The sequence below is a fragment of the Chaetodon auriga genome, chromosome 9, assembly GCF_051107435.1.
Source record: "Chaetodon auriga isolate fChaAug3 chromosome 9, fChaAug3.hap1, whole genome shotgun sequence".
Lineage (NCBI taxonomy): Eukaryota > Metazoa > Chordata > Actinopteri > Chaetodontiformes > Chaetodontidae > Chaetodon > Chaetodon auriga.
The window spans coordinates 15,893,512-15,909,177 of record NC_135082.1 but is presented as its reverse complement, the minus strand read 5'-3'; the positions used below and the strand labels follow the sequence as shown (position 1 = coordinate 15,909,177).

The 15,666-nt window shown below is 41.7% G+C and overlaps 2 protein-coding genes across 2 annotated transcripts; both read left to right on the top strand.

Annotated features, from left to right (window-relative positions):
• Window positions 1-5,349: 5,349 nt before the first annotated feature.
• Window positions 5,350-9,664, top strand: smtnl1 (smoothelin-like 1). Its single transcript, XM_076739603.1, has 5 exons — window positions 5,350-5,573; window positions 6,907-7,562; window positions 7,664-7,778; window positions 7,921-8,072; window positions 9,048-9,664. The coding sequence occupies exons 1-5, from the start codon at window positions 5,502-5,504 to the stop codon at window positions 9,400-9,402; spliced, it is 1,350 nt and encodes a 449-aa protein (XP_076595718.1). The 5' UTR covers window positions 5,350-5,501; the 3' UTR covers window positions 9,403-9,664.
• Window positions 9,665-10,403: 739 nt separating this feature from the next.
• Window positions 10,404-15,203, top strand: LOC143325569 (uncharacterized). Its single transcript, XM_076738736.1, has 4 exons — window positions 10,404-10,809; window positions 12,366-12,466; window positions 12,550-12,625; window positions 13,139-15,203. Exons 1-4 carry the CDS (start codon window positions 10,515-10,517, stop codon window positions 13,942-13,944), a joined length of 1,278 nt encoding a protein of 425 aa, XP_076594851.1. The 5' UTR covers window positions 10,404-10,514; the 3' UTR covers window positions 13,945-15,203.
• Window positions 15,204-15,666: the final 463 nt, after the last annotated feature.

Genomic DNA, 15,666 nt, shown 5'->3' with positions numbered 1-15,666 from the left:
GCCAGTATCCTCCAGGCACCGTCACTTACAGCAGCCAGAGCAGCGAGCAGGGGAGTGACAGCTGGCAAGATGTTCACTATGTGAAAGAGTTTGCTCCCTATAACCCTGGACCTGCAGACCAGGTTGAGACCGTCACTGGTGACTTTACAGCCCCCCAGACCTTTGGCGCTCCCATGCAACCTGTAATGGCTGCTCATGGACCAGGTGGAGCACAGCCAGTGCTTCAACCTGCTTCTTCCTACGGTCACTTCACGCAGCCAGGTCGGTTTGATGCCCCAACTCATGGCCAAGCAGGTGGCTATAACATGCGCAAGGTATGTTCAACTATAACCGCAAAGCCCGTACACAGCTTTCTGCAAGTTTTACTAATGTTGCACTTTTCCTGTCTTTCAGATTTGATTCTACAACTTCACAGCATGAACAAAGCTTTCTGAATTTAATAAAAACAATTATCAAGTACTTTGGCTTCAACTATTTTTTTTTTTTTAAATTGCACTCTTAAATGTAAGAAGAGCCCCAAACAGTGGCAGTTGCAGTGAATTGTGGCATGAGAAATCTTCAGTTTGACTACTTCAGCTTTTTAAATAGGAGAGCTGTATACAATCCTACAACTAATGAAGCTTTAATCACCCTCCAGTCTTGAGTGACCTGAGCTCTTTGGCTCTGGTTTTTAACTGCTCAAATGGAATGGTGTAATCTACACAATCTGCAAGCAGCTGAATATTTGTCCTCTGAGCTATTCAGCCTTGCAATTACCACTACTGGCAGCACCATGTGTGGCAGATTCCAGCCCACTTCTTACAGACTTTCTCACTTGGCATTCCTTTCACAAGGAAAAGCTTTGTAAATATTACTGCTACAGACTTAACTCAAAGCATACTTGTTAATTTAGCACTTTCAGAATACAATTTACTCTTGCTCAGTTGCTCTAATGCTATACCTGCTCAACCTAAATCACAGCAAAAACAGGCAATTTGTCATTTAATGACTTAGAAACATTAAGTGAAATGATTGAGTGCTGCCTACTATCAGAACATCAAATTAGGTGAAATCTTCTAGGCTAGAGCATCCAGGGTTGACTGTCAGATACCAAATCACACACAGGTGGTGGCAATAAAAGAACATGCAAGGCAAATGAGGACTGCTGTGAACAAAACTTAAAGCAGGCATCTCCAAACTATTCCACAAAGGGCCGAGTGGCTGAAGGTTTTCTTTCCAACCAAGCAGCAGCACACCAGACTTGACTCATTTCATCAGCTGATCTCAGTCTTCAGTGAGCTGATTGGTCAGACTTTGTGCTTGATTGGTTGGAGGAAAAACCTGCAGCCACACGGCCCTTTGTGGAATAGTTTGGAGATGCCTGACTTAAATGTTACATAAGTCCAGCATGCTGTTTGTGGGACACCATATGGGACTCTCAGTCAAGATAACTTTTTTAACTTGGATGGCATCATTGTAAATGACATGACAAGGAAAAATGTGTTTGGGAAGCCCAGCTGATCTCTATGGTGCCACTTGCACTTGCAAATCTAAAACTTGTGGCTGACTCCTGGTCAGAAGGTTTGGTGTTCAACTCATGTCAGGGGCGAACACTTGGAGATCTTTATGACTCAACTTAGCTACCAGGCGGTTGGACTAAACATCATTAGTATTTATTTAATGGTGATTTGGGAACCTTGACAACAAATTGAATCTTCTTTGTTTAGACTGGACTAAAGCTTAGTTTAGCAGGCTCAGCTGTGACTCTCCAGCAGCTATCTCTTCCAGGCTGTTTATGCCTCAGTACATCATATATTTTGGCCTTTGCAGTCACCAGAACTCAGCTGAATTTTGGAGTAACATATCAGAGAGCGGTCTCCATTATCTAAATACAAAAGCAGGAAAGATTTCCTGCACAAAGAACACACGGGCTCAGTCCTGCTGCAGTGATAGCCTTTGCACTTATACACGATGCACCTAGCACAGAGCTTGGGAACACAGACCCTGTGGTGCAGCAGTCATGTGTGAGACTCCAGATCAGAAGGTTATGTGTTTAAATCATGTCAGGGGTTAGGATTAAACGTCTAACAGCTTCCTTTAATTTAACTCAGCTGGTCTAGATTCATCTGTGGAAATCTGATTGGAATCTCATTTCAAGCCACCTCCAAACGTGACTTGGATCTGATAAGTTTTTATTTATTTATTTTGCTGTTCAGACTTTCGAAAATGAATCTGGATACAATCTGAGTTCATATTAATTAATGACTCATAAAAACATTGAAAACAAATTGAGTTGATGCTTTTCATCTATATCTTCCTCTCTTTTTCTGACTTGTCTACAAAAGTTTTCGATGTTGTGTTTTTGCTGTGTGAGACACTGAAAGCAATTACTTCATGCCAGATTGCTGCTACTTTTATGCATCTAGTCCAAGAAGAAGAAGACAACAGGAAGAGTGGTTCACCAGAACACATTAACATAAAGCAAAGCATCCAAGGCAGCCTCTGTTGTGGATACACACTCACACATACACAGACACACACACAAATGGTAGGTTTTCATCACTTTTGGGGACATTACTTATATTCATTTCCTGTAGACTTACCCTAACCATGACCATAACCACTACTAGCTTAACCCCAACCTTAACTCCAATCTTCATCCTAAAATTTAATGATTTACATGATGGGGACCTACATTTTGTCCCCACAAGTAAGGCAAGTCCCCACAATGTGACTGTGCAAACAGACTTATGTCCCCATAATGTGACTAATACATGAACACACACACACACACACACACACACACACACACACATTCAGATAAGAGAGGAGAACATGACTGGCATGAGGCACTTGACTCAAAATAAAGACAATAATTTGAGAGGATCCCTGAAGGGTGACAAAACAATGATAAAGGTTATCACGCAGAAGATTTAACTTATCATGACTCCACCCATGGACACACACACACACACACACACACACACACACACACACACATACAAACATACAGTAACACGTTTACTGTTTTTGGCATTTAATACTATCAAGTCCACTAGTTTAAAAAAGCACACAATGCAACAGATGCATAGTTGTGCTTCAGTGATTGTACCATATGTGGGAGTGGTACAGATAGACAAGACGGTGTTGACATATTTATAGCCCCCAAGATTCAGACAGAAGGGAGGAGGAGAAGAAGGATGTGGGGGGTCGGAGAAGATAATGACAGACAGGGTGGGAATAAACATAGACACGTATTTTTAAAACCATCTGTTTGGTGTTGAATGAGTGGATACATACAGATATCATGATTGTTTGTCCAGGATGCCAAGCTGAAGAGCTCGACTAGTCTTGTGTATCCATGTATCTGCTTTATATGTAAGTTTGAACATTTAATATTGTTTGCAAGAAAAGCATTTGTTGAGAAGCTAAATAATGGAGGACAGGAAGAGTCAAATGGAAGAACTGACACTGACATTGACAACATGCATGAAGTTATATTATTACTTATATATAACTTTTTTCATTGAAGAGAAGCGCAAAATAGAAAATGAGTACAAAGTAATGGTACAAATCTGAGGTATTTGTACTTTACTTGAGTCTTTCTATTTTATGCTACTTTACAACTACAGCTCAGAGGTTTGAAATTGTACTTGTTGCTCCACTATGATATTTTCACTGCACCGCTTTTTATCTGACAGCTTTAGTTACTCGTTACTTTACAGATTACAGTTCTTCAAACCCTTCCTACATCTCGAAATGTGGTGATTTTTAATTTTTCTGTCAAACTGAAGGATTAAGTGTTCTTTCAGGGCTTGAGAAAATTCTTCTTCAGCTAAATAAACTATTTAAAGCCTCTTGTTGTAGCTGGAAAATGCATCGTCACAAAGCTGAAAACATCAACTCATTCTGAGCTCATGAAAAGCTGACATTTTAGAAATATGTGGTTCTTACAGGACAGCGACAAACATGCTATGATGCATTGCTCTAGATTAAAGGATCCCACAGTAAATAAAGTAGTTGCTCAACCTTAAACACCTACAGAAGTAAAATGCAACATTCACATTAATCCAGCAGTAACATTAATTCAAAAACATCATCTATAACAATAAAACACTGACAGGGACCATTATACTGCACAATCAGCAATTTTGCTGATAATACTTACAGACTTTTATTTAAGTAAGGTATCATTTCTTTAACTAAAGGAAAGTATCTTTGTTTTTTGTTTTTTTTTTGGTGGGTAATAACTTAAAATAGCCCGGTACATTCTGTATGTGTAACATCACTTGGAGTTTGGAGTGGGTGAAGTTACTGTAGATTGACTGACTCACTTGAGGTTGATTTACAGTATTAAAGCTGCACTGAGAGCAAGGCAGACAAAGGGGGGAAAGACATTCACTGGAAATCAGACTAAAGATGGAACAGGAGTGTTTGTCAGGCGATACATGAGGACTAAAATGTGTTAAAGGCTCTGGGCAGAATTCAAGGTGAGGTCCTTTTTCTTCACTTTGTGACAGCTGTGTGCTGAGTGATTGACAGTTTATTGATAAGTCAACGACTCTCATTCACATGTAACGAAAAAATTCCTTTAATTTGGTGTTTTTGTGTTCACCTTTGGGAAATACGCTTTCTTGTTTCCTTGCTGAGGGGAAGATGAGAAAAGTGTGTGTAGAATTACATATGAAGCTACAGCTTGGAGACAGTTAGCTTAGCTTAGCATAAAGACTGGAAACAGGGGGAAACCGCTAGCCTGGGTTTGTTCAAAGTCAACAAAATTTGCACCTGTAAATATCACTAATTCACACATCAAATAAAAGACACAGAGTTGTGTGCTGAGCTGTAACATGGCTGAAGAAAGAAATATTTTGACCGATTTCTGTAATCCTACCTCGCTTTTAGTCTTCGTGCTAAGCTAAGCTAACTGACAGAGAAGAGAGTAGTGTTAATTTTCTCATATAACTCCCAGCAATAAAGCAACTATAGTACTTTAAGTTGACCACATTTTATAGTAAGAGTGAACAGGAAGAGGTAGACTGTGTGCCTGCGAGCACAAGCACATTTAAAGGACCCAGGTGTGTATTATATGTGTGTGTGTACAGCCGTGGTTTCCACAGCAGACGCAGCTGTCTGGCCCGTTGGACTGTGCCTATGTCACTGCGACTCTATTTCAGGATCCTGTGTTGTCTAAAAGGTCAGATAAAGAAGCATAGGAATCCTCACAAAGCGGCAGAGGGTGGGGGTGTCGGGTGAAAGGGGTTGAAGGCGAATATCCACAAACCAACACACACATCACAAACACGGGCCAGTGCTGACAGAGAGAGGGAGACAGGGACTCAAAGTAGAGCAGTGAGGAGCAGAGAGAGAGACACTAAGCAGGGCTCCTGTGAAGAAGATTCACCGTCAGCTGAATGAAGAAAATTTAAGACAGAAAGGATCAGTCCTGGGGCCTTAGTTTAAAAAAAAAAAAAGAGTCTGATTTGACCTTTGATCCAGTGGATAAACAGACATTTCTTGACATCATGGATGGAGAATCACCCAGCCAGGAGTCCACAGAGACAACCAGTCCGACTGGCACCACCAACAGCAACCAGGTTTGCGTTTTTTTACATGTTAAATCAAAAAGTTTTTACATTTGTAAAACACACAGTGAGTGGTGTGACCGTCTGTACCAGGAATAGGCAGTAAGAGTATTCGTGGCCATGGCAGGTGTTGTGTTTGGACAGCATGACAGGAAAGGCTGTGCTACACCTGTTCTTACTCCTGCTTGGAGAAGCTAACACACAGACACAGAAAAACTATGTAAAGTAATCCTCATGTGCACACACACACACATACACACTGTGGAGTTTCCTTTCCCCTCTGATGAGTCACCACTGCGAGGCCTGACCCAGTGTAGGTCATGAAACTATTTATTTTAGTAGATACAGCTTTTCAAATATGATTCATCTCTAAAATATGAATGGTGTGTGGCACATTTTGTCTAGACGACGACTGATATTGAAGATTTTAGTAAGGATTATCTACAATCTGTATATATCATACCTTTTTTGAGTCACATTAATTGATAGCACTCAGGGCATAAGAAACCATTTAAATGCAGAGAATTAAGTAGTGGGGGATTTAAAGTTTCATTTAGATGAAGCAGACTTTTATTTTAGGATCAGGTGTGATTTAAAAAGTACAAAAGGCATATTTTCCATCTGAGGTCGTATTCAGATAAGTGTGATACTCAACAAATCCCGGGGCAGAGCTTCAGGTGTCACGTTACATTACACTCCTCAGTTTGAGGACCATGATATCCCCCGAGTAAAGTGTGGACACTAATTTTAGTGTTCATCTTATATAATGTTATGACAGAAGTCACGTCACCAGATTCATTTCATGTGCTTCTTAAAAAACAGTCAATTTAGATTTAAATTCATCACAGTGAAAGTGGAGCAGGACAGAAGCAGAATAACAACAGAGTGCATCAGACTTCCACTTATATTCTGTATGTCCTTTAATTGATATTTAGATTATTTATCATCAGTGTTGTGTGGCAATATTAATTCTCTCTCAGTTTAAGCACAGGAATGGCAAAAATGGCTGTGTGAAAAAATGTGGTAGTTTGAACACAACTGGACACTAAAGCTCTTCACTGGCAGCCAGACTAATCAACAAAACAACAGTAAACATGTCCGTTATAAAGGAATGAATGAAGACACACGTTGCTTACATCAAATACAGAATAAGCAGATATTAAAAAAAAATAAATAAATCAATGACGTCAAGGCATAACTGTCAACAGAGGTTCAGGTTAGAAAATGTGCAAGTGTGAATTTAACACATAGCTTCAGATGTGACTAGATGTACAAACATGCTTTATAATGTGTTTATCACATCGTCTTTGATAGATCACTAAACTCTATGCTGCTTCTCCTCCAGACAGATGAGCCAGAGCTGGAGAGCAGTACAGACCCAGGGAAAGAGCCTCCAGCAGGGGAGGCAGCTGAGGGTCAGGGGGTAATGGAGGTGGGGGAGAAGGCAGAGGAGGATTCAGTGCCAGAACAGGGAGGAGAAGAGGAGGCAAGTGCTGGAGACACAGACAATCCCCAGACTATTGCGTCAAAGCATGCTGAAGATGAGGCTGAAGAGGCTGGACGTGATAAAGATAAAGCCTCCACTGAGACTGACGTAAAGGATCCTGAAGTGACGAGTGGAGAAAAAGATGGGGAGGAACAGATGGAGGAAGACAAGAAAGATGGACGGGTGGAAGAGGACAAGAGTGGGAGAGATGGAGAGGAGATGAAGGACGAAAACAAAGAGGAAGAGGAGAGTAAAACTGAGGAAAAGGCAAAAGATGCAGAAAAAGATGTGAATGAAAATGCAGCAAAAGCGGGAGAGAAGAAAAAGCAAGTCAAGGAAGTGAATGTAGAGACAAAAGACAAAGGAAGTGTTAAGGAGGCAGAAAAACAAGGGAAACCCAAAAGAAAGAGTGGCCCTGCCTCGTCTTGTCTCTCTCGACCGAGACCCTCTGCACGCTCTATTAGAGCATCCGCGAAAAACGACATCATTGCCAAGTTCCAACAAGGTGCCCCAGAGTAAGTCACTGTATGACACCCAGCACCTTAAACACATTTCGAGAGTGACAGCGAAATGTGAGTCTGGTAAAGGAAACTGTGCAATATTGTGATGTTTTTAGGACACCAATGCCCCGCAACTTCAAGATTCAGAGGTCATCTGCGGCTTCGGCTACAGGAGCTTCAATCAAACAGAAGATGCTTCAGTGGTGTCGCAACAAGACTCGCAACTATGAGGTCAGTTCAACTCCAAATCTTCATCAGATGCACCACATTTCCAGATTTATTGTCAAGATTTGGGACTAGAGGACAAAATATTGTGAATTAGCCTAAATGTGCTTTGTTTTGTTTGTCACCTTCCTGTCTTTTGACCTTTCAGGGGGTCGACATAGAAAACTTCTCATCGTCCTGGTGTAATGGGATGGCATTTTGTGCTTTGATCCATCGTTTCTTTCCCGACGCTTTTGACTACAGCTCCCTGAATCCAAAGGAGCGGGAGAAAAACTTCACGCTAGCCTTCCAAACTGCAGAGTACGGAGTTTTTCATAATTTCTCCTTCATTTCCACCCTCAGTTCACATCACATCTTTATTGTCCCACAAAAGGGAATTAGTTTTGCAGCAAAGCATTAAAAGTTTTGGTACTATACAAACAAAACATCGTAGAATGAAAGGTTTCTGTAATAAAAGCAAAGAAAAACAGTAACAATAAGAACAGGGATAAGAAGTACTCAGATGTGCAGGGAACCAAACGCAGCTGCCACAATCAATATATTATACTATCATTACCACCTGTTTCTGCAGCTTGTCTCTGCTTTACAGAGCTGGATAGTGACTTTCATCTCATTGTATTTGCTGCCTGAGACACACCTTTACTGGTTCACCATCACTGCTCTCATTGTGTCGTTTTCATTGTGAAAGCCACTGCATGCTATCTGCCCAGCACCAAATGGCAGACAAACACAGTTAGTGGAGCATTTAGCAGCTAAAGAGCCAGATATTTCCATCAGGGGTTGGTGGAGACAAAAAAAAGCAGAGCTAAAAGGAGAATGAACACTGGACTTGTATTTGTCAGGTGGCCAGAAAACACAACTACAAACTAATGATAATATTACTATTGCTTGCTAACGTTTGCCATTTCAACTTAAAATGTGTTGATATGTCAATAATGTGTTCACAACTTGTTTCTGTTGCCTCTGTGTGGCTTAAAAAAATCTGTTATTGCAGGTTTAAGAGTGCTCATTGAAAATGGATGAATGCAAACTCTTGCACCTACATTTTGAAAACCGGTGTTCACTAGAGGGAAGGTTGTCAGATTGCTTTTTAAGAGGATAGCTTAATTTGGCAATGATGGATTTAGCTTCCCATGCAATTTGCTGGTTAGAAGTTTATTCCTCTTTTGAACATTTACTATGACCGTAGCAACAAACTCTATCTGTATGTGTCACTGCTTTTTCTCACTTCAGTTCTCGCCTTTCTTCTCTCTCTATCACTCCACTCCCTGGCAGGTCCTTGGCTGACTGCTGCCCTCTGCTGGAAGTGGGTGACATGCTCATGATGGGTAACAACCCTGATCCCATGTGTGTGTTCACATATGTGCAGTCCCTCTGCCACAGCCTCTCCAAAATAGAGAAAGAGAGGAAGGACAAAGAGAAAGAGAAGAAAGACGAGGCTGGTGATGAGGGAGAAGAGAAAGAGGAAGGGGGAGATGCAGCAGGGGAGGTGTCACCTGAGAAGGACGAGGGAGGGTCCAGTGAGAACGGGACAGTGGAGAGCCAAGAGCCAACTGCCGAGGAAGAAAATGCACCAAGCAGCTGTGAGGTGGAGGGAGGTGGAGGAGCGTCAGTGGAGGCAGAGTCCTAGAAAAATACTGACGACAAACAGAAAGACTGAAAAGACCAAAAAGATTGTTGATGGCTGCAGTACGACAACGAGTAAGTCTTAGATTGGTGCTGGACTGACTGCTGGGACAGGAAAGAGGTGCATCAGGTTGACTCAAAGTCAAAGGCTGGCAATGTGATGTGACAGTTACCTGTATGTTTGAAAGTGTACTGTGCTGTGTTTTTTGTTTTTTTTAATTCACTGCTGTGTTGTTGTTTATGTTTGTTTTGATCACAAAGAGCAGAAATGTCCAGTCCCTCCATTTGCTCTGTGTTTACAGAAAAGCTGAATAAAATGATGGACTTGTGAATTGGAAAGCCGATTGTGCAGCAAGAAAGTATTTGTGGTGAAGGAATATGTGATGCCCAGTCAAGCTGAATGGAATGAATGATGTCAGTATGATGGTATACTGGTATACTCACAATGGCAACAGGTTGAGAGACAATAGTATTTTATAGGACACACATTATATGACACTTCATAGACAAGTATAATACAATGGAACAATGTGAAAAATCGAACTTAAAAGGTTATTTGTGAGACATTTTTCATCAAAAGATTCTTATTCCTTCACTGATTAAAAACGGATAAACACCACTTCATTAAAATTGGAAATCCATTGTAGAGTTTGACTCAATTGAGGCCACGACTCAATCAATAATAAAGCCAGTCAATAAGAAAGCCAATGCTGTTGTATGACAGTGTGAGGTCTATTAAGAAAAGGGTTGAAATGAATAGTGATTGATAACCAGCTGAAGTACAACTAAAGAAGAACAGAAAATTAAGACTACCTAAAACCCTTTTAAAATGCTTTGATAAAAAAATTAGTTAGTTAGGCTCTCTGGTTACCTCCATAAGGCCGTAGATCAAAATACACTACATTGTGTGACTGATTATTAATAGATGCTAGTTGATATGTGAGCAAAATAAGAAGTCATGCAACACGTCAACATGAACTGCACCCGCTTTCCAGGAGTTACGGTAATCAGCGTCATGTTACCGGAAAGGCCATTGTGTTGTCCCTTTTGTAAGCTAACCCTGCGGTCGTGTTGCGCGTTTTTCCAACATAATTCTCGGCTGCAGCGGAGTGAAACATGTCTGCAGACATGCCGCCGGGCAGCCTCAATCTGGAGTCCCAGCTTTTGTCCATAATGGACGTGCTGGTGAAAGCGGCGGTGACGGAAATCAGTCAGCTGTTCTCGGAGAGCTCGGCGTCTCTCCGCCTGCATTTAACCCAGAGCCTGAAGGAAAACGAAGCCCTGAGGATGAGGATGAAGGTGATGAGGAGTGAGCTCTTCTCCCTCAGGCTGCAGACCAGGACGAACCGGCCGGCCAGCCGCTTTTCCCCGATGCGAGGAAACACCCCCAAACCACGGGCTAAATCACAAGGTAACGAGTACGTTTACTGTAAAAATAGTTTACTCGAATAACAATTAACGGTCTACCTTCCGCTGGTTGGTCAGCAGTTAAATACATAGTTTTGTTAAACTGATGTTTGCAGTTGTTTAAATGCTTTTTCTTTTTCTGTGAAGAAAAAAGTATAGTAGTTGAATAGCCTATAAACTATTCATGGGGCGCAGCTACTGGTGGTCACGTGATACCTACGTCACGACTTGAAGTTTAAATACGAGTTTGATCGGATGCACGCTACTACATGTTTATGATTAGTTTAATAAAGTTAGGTAAGTAAATTATTGAGGCTACTTCATACAAAGTATAGTTGACGTGAGAAGTCTGCAGACGCTTCAAGTCATTAAAACTAATTTTACCATCCAAAAGATTCGATGTTAGTTGTTTTTGTTAAGTCAGGTCGGACCAACAACGAGGTCAAGGCGGAAGTGCCATAAACTGCAGTTCCTCGAGCGACCACTTGAGGCTGGCTCCAAAAGCGAGTCAGTCTCCATACAAACCCATATTAAAATACGGGTTAAATATGATATCACGCGCCCATGTTTTATGCAGTCTATGGATGGGACATTTACCTGTGCACGACCCAAGTCATTTTTCCAACTATTGTCTACAGTTTGCAATTGTTGTTAACATCATTTAACTTATAATCAACTATGTCCCAATTCCAGTGGGTCAGAAGTTTGCGTACACTAATATGACTGTGCCTTTAACAGCTTGGACATTTTCAGAAAATTATGTCATGGCTCTAGACGCTCTGACTGACATCATTTTTGAGCACCTGTGGATGTTTTTCAAGGCCAACTTCAAATTCAGTGCGTCTTTACTTGGCATCATGGGAAAATCAAAGAAATCACCCAAGACCTAGTAACTTTGGACCTCCGCATGTCTGGTCTGGCCTTGGGAGCAATTTGCAAATGGCTCAAGGTAGCTTGTTCATCTGACAAACAATAATGCGCAAGTATACACACCACAGGACCACGCAGCAGTCATACACCTCAGGAAGGAGACGCAATCTGTCTCCTAAGATGAACATGTGAGATGCTGGAGGAAACGGTACAAAAACCTCTGCATTCACTGTAAAATGTGTCCTGAAAGGCTGCTCAGACAGGAAGACGCCACTGGTCCTAAACATGTTGTGGGGTCACTTTGCTGCAGGAGGAACTGGAACAAAGGAATAAAAGTATCTACATCTATGTTCATATATCACAATGCTAGATAAATGACTGTCCAAACCTCTATTTATTATACAGCCTATATCCTCAACATATTGAAAAATATCATTAATAGCGCCACCATATGATCAGTTTTTAAGATGTTTCTGTTTTGGCAAGTGGCTGCTAAGTCATGGGCCATGAGGTACAGAGGATCCTGCTGCAATTGCTCATATTTTTGTCTGTAAATGTGCATTCTACTTATACATTCTTTGAATAAACCCTTTCCAGTTCATTGTAATATAGTATCCATTGCAATGCTTTGCATTTGATTCCTCTGTAACCATCAGTGGTCCTGAAGTTATGTCTTTTTCTTCCCTTTAGTTGTCATCAAGCCACCAGCAGCTCAGAAGACTGCTGGAGAAGCAGCTTCTATTTCTCTACAATCTGAGAACAAGACTTCCTCCTCTGCCACTCGAGTGACGGTAAATTTATTCCACACAGCACTTTCACTAACAGGTTTGTTTGAGGTTGTGTTTGCTCATGCATATGTATTCTTTCCTGTTAGTGTGCAGATGTGGATACCCCAGATGTCATCCTGATCAAAGATGAAGACGACATTGGAGGATGTGGGCCAGTTGTAGGTGAGTTGGCTGGTTTTAATCATGTAATACTTGGTAGTTCGTTCGTAAGCCCTCGTGAGCTCACGGGGATTCTGTGTCTTGCTGAAGAGCGCACATGCAAGTCCTTGATCAGTCTTTAAATTAGATTATTTATATGTTTTCTGCTTCCAAAATGCAAATCAACAAAGACTGGATCAAAGTCCAAAGAGCATATCTTGTGATGTTATTTTTATGTGCTTCATTAAATTTAAGCATATGTCAGGGAGAAGGCTTGCAGGGTGTTTTATTAAGACTCAAACACAATGAATGGCATGATTCAAGCTATGACACATAACTGTTTAATGTCCAGCATTGGCTGATTCAGTACTTCGGGAGGGGCATTTGGGTAGACATCACTGTACTCGTTATTTTAACACACGGCACTTGACATCACATGGAGACTTTGCTGAATTTTTTGACTCATAAATCACCGTCTAGAAGTTTCATACACACAAAATCTGATTTATAATGCCATTTTGTGGTTTGCCTTTTTAGGTCAGGACGACTTTGGAAACCAAAGTACACAAAGTGTTGACACGGGGGCTCAGAATTTAGAGTCCTCCTGCCTGACAGGTGACCACGAGGAGCTGAGAATCGTGAGCGTTCATGGGCGAGGGGAAGGGCCTCTGCAGGAGGCGAGCGACACCCTCTTCACTGCCTCTGAACTCCAGGTTTTTAGCTCTCTGTCTCCTGACCCCAACGTCACCCATGACTCTCTGCTGAGTTTCACCACGGGTTCGAATGACAGAGCCCCGATGAGAGGGATGCAGGATAACAGTGTCGGACTCGCAAGGAACAGCCAGCTGGAAAGAAATCATTCCACCCAAATGGCTTCACCAGCAATGAATCCTGCAATAAAAACACCACTCGTCGGAGCTGATGGTCATGTGGGGCACTCCAGTCACGTCAGCCAGTTCCCCCAGCAGCAGAACATCTTCCCTCACACCATCAACAAATCGCTTGACTGCAGCTTCTGCGGTGAGGGCTTCATCAGCCGCGAAGACCTGATCGTCCACCGGGCAACCCACACCGGAGAGACGCCCATTCCCTGTTCCTTTTGCGGCAAGTCATTCGTCAACAAGACCACGCTGACCATCCACATGCGCATTCACACCGGGGAGAAGCCGTACGCCTGTACGCAGTGTGGGAAACGCTTCACGCAGAACGGCAGCCTGAAGATCCACCTGAGGACTCACTCTGGAGAGAAGCCGTACACCTGCAATCAGTGCACCGCCAGCTTCAACAACCCCAGCAACCTGCGCAGGCACATGATCACACACAGCACGAACGGAGTGCTCTGACCAGGAGATGCAAAGGCTTGTCAGCATGTTGCTTTTACTGACTTGTGCTGCAGTTTGCATTTTGGGGAAATGTGTTTCCTATGGCAGTATCTCACAGTCTTGTCCTTCTGTGTTTCTACTTTTGCCACAACAAAAGGAAATGAAATGTACTTAATAATCTGCAAGTACAGCAATGTATATCTTGACCACTTCCTCTTAAAAATGAATGGACTGGTTCAAAATAAGGACACAAACAAGCATGATCTCTGTTCAGTGTGATGACAGCAGCATTCGGAAAAGAGCCTCCACGACTAAAATGCCTTTTTAATTTTCTTCCATGGCTCAAGGGACTGCTATAGTGAATTTTTTTAGACTGCCTGAAAAGCAGAGAAACTTGCACGCATCTCATGACGCCTTCATGTCCAAAATATACAGTACCTTCATTTAGATTTAGTAAATGCCTCATTATTTTTTTTTACCTTGACACAACCAACTCTGCATATCATACAACTGTAGCTCAGTGTGAGCTAAAAAAAATCATTCAGTGTTTAAACGACAGTCATTATCAGTGATCTTGAGTTCCAAAAAACGTTGGGATGCTGTGCAGACTGTAAATAAAAAAATGAATTTGCAAACTTTACCGATAATGGAAAAAAAAAACACGAAAGGGAATGTCTGTGTTTGTCTGGTCCAATGAAGGAAATGCCTGTATTCACATTAAGGTGTCACATTGATGCAACAGTCCTGTCAGTCCAGTATTGCCGCAGAGCAGGTCCCGCTCACTGATTTGCCCACATTGGCCTTGTGCAAACATTAAAGGGATAAAGTGTTGCAATTGATCTGGCAAAATCCAGTTATGATCACAAATTTCTATTGTGTCATGGTATATATTCCCGTAGAGCACAATACAAGCTGTTACAAGAGTGCAGACAAAAGTGTTTTAAACTGTTTTTAAACTACAAGCAGTTTACTTCAGACTGGGCTTTATCAACCTGAACATTAGAGCTTTTTAGGGACTAAAAGTGTTTGATTTGCTGTATAGTGAGCTGCATACCTGGCATAAGGTGAGGGCCATTAACCTATCTTCCATTTGTGTGTGTGTGTGTGTGTGTTTCATTTAAAAAGCTAACTACCTCTACTGTTGTCTGTGTTGCAGCTCTCCTTTTTGTACTTCCTGGATAGTTTGAAACTGGGCAATAATGAATTTAGTGTGACTTGTCTGTGGTTTTGTAATCTGAATGTAAAAATGTGAATAAATATGCATTTTTTAAGCCTCTATCAACATCTGACATGTCTTCTATCATTTTGCACCTCTAGAGAGCAGCATTGTTTTTGCTCCCAGTGATCACTGTGACTCAGGTTTACTCATACTGTAGCACTGTGGGGGACTCATAAGGAAACTGGGGGAAATTCCTTGCATTGTTCCTCTTTCCAGCCTGCCCACACATAAGTATTGTTTACCACGCTCCTATTGATTTGCCTTTGATTTCACCCAAATCAACATCAGAAATATGTTAAACACCAATGAGCAGGACTATAAATACATTTGCAACAGCTGTGAAATTAAGAGAATGCATGCACTTAAACATTTGTGCTTCAGTCACAGTCATGCAGCGATGGCTAAAAAAGGTCAGCGGTCATGCATGAGTCATTTAGTGATTGCAGAAGCTGTTCACCATCGACCTATTTACTGATCAGACACATGTGGAGGATGTGATGGTCACTGGCAGTGTTTTTATGTGC

What these genes read in the sequence shown, in the direction of transcription:
- smtnl1 (XM_076739603.1), top strand. Translation starts at nt 5,502, where the DNA reads ATGGATGGAGAATCACCCAGCCAGGAGTCCACAGAGACAACCAGTCCG. An exon ending in TTCCAACAAGGTGCCCCAGA is followed by an intron (nt 7,563 to 7,663) that starts GTAAGTCACTGT and finishes TGATGTTTTTAG; the next exon opens with GACACCAATGCCCCGCAACT. An exon ending in CTAGCCTTCCAAACTGCAGA is followed by an intron (nt 8,073 to 9,047) that starts GTACGGAGTTTT and finishes ACTCCCTGGCAG; the next exon opens with GTCCTTGGCTGACTGCTGCC.
- LOC143325569 (XM_076738736.1), top strand. Translation starts at nt 10,515, where the DNA reads ATGTCTGCAGACATGCCGCCGGGCAGCCTCAATCTGGAGTCCCAGCTT. An exon ending in CCTCTGCCACTCGAGTGACG is followed by an intron (nt 12,467 to 12,549) that starts GTAAATTTATTC and finishes CTTTCCTGTTAG; the next exon opens with TGTGCAGATGTGGATACCCC. An exon ending in AGGATGTGGGCCAGTTGTAG is followed by an intron (nt 12,626 to 13,138) that starts GTGAGTTGGCTG and finishes TTGCCTTTTTAG; the next exon opens with GTCAGGACGACTTTGGAAAC.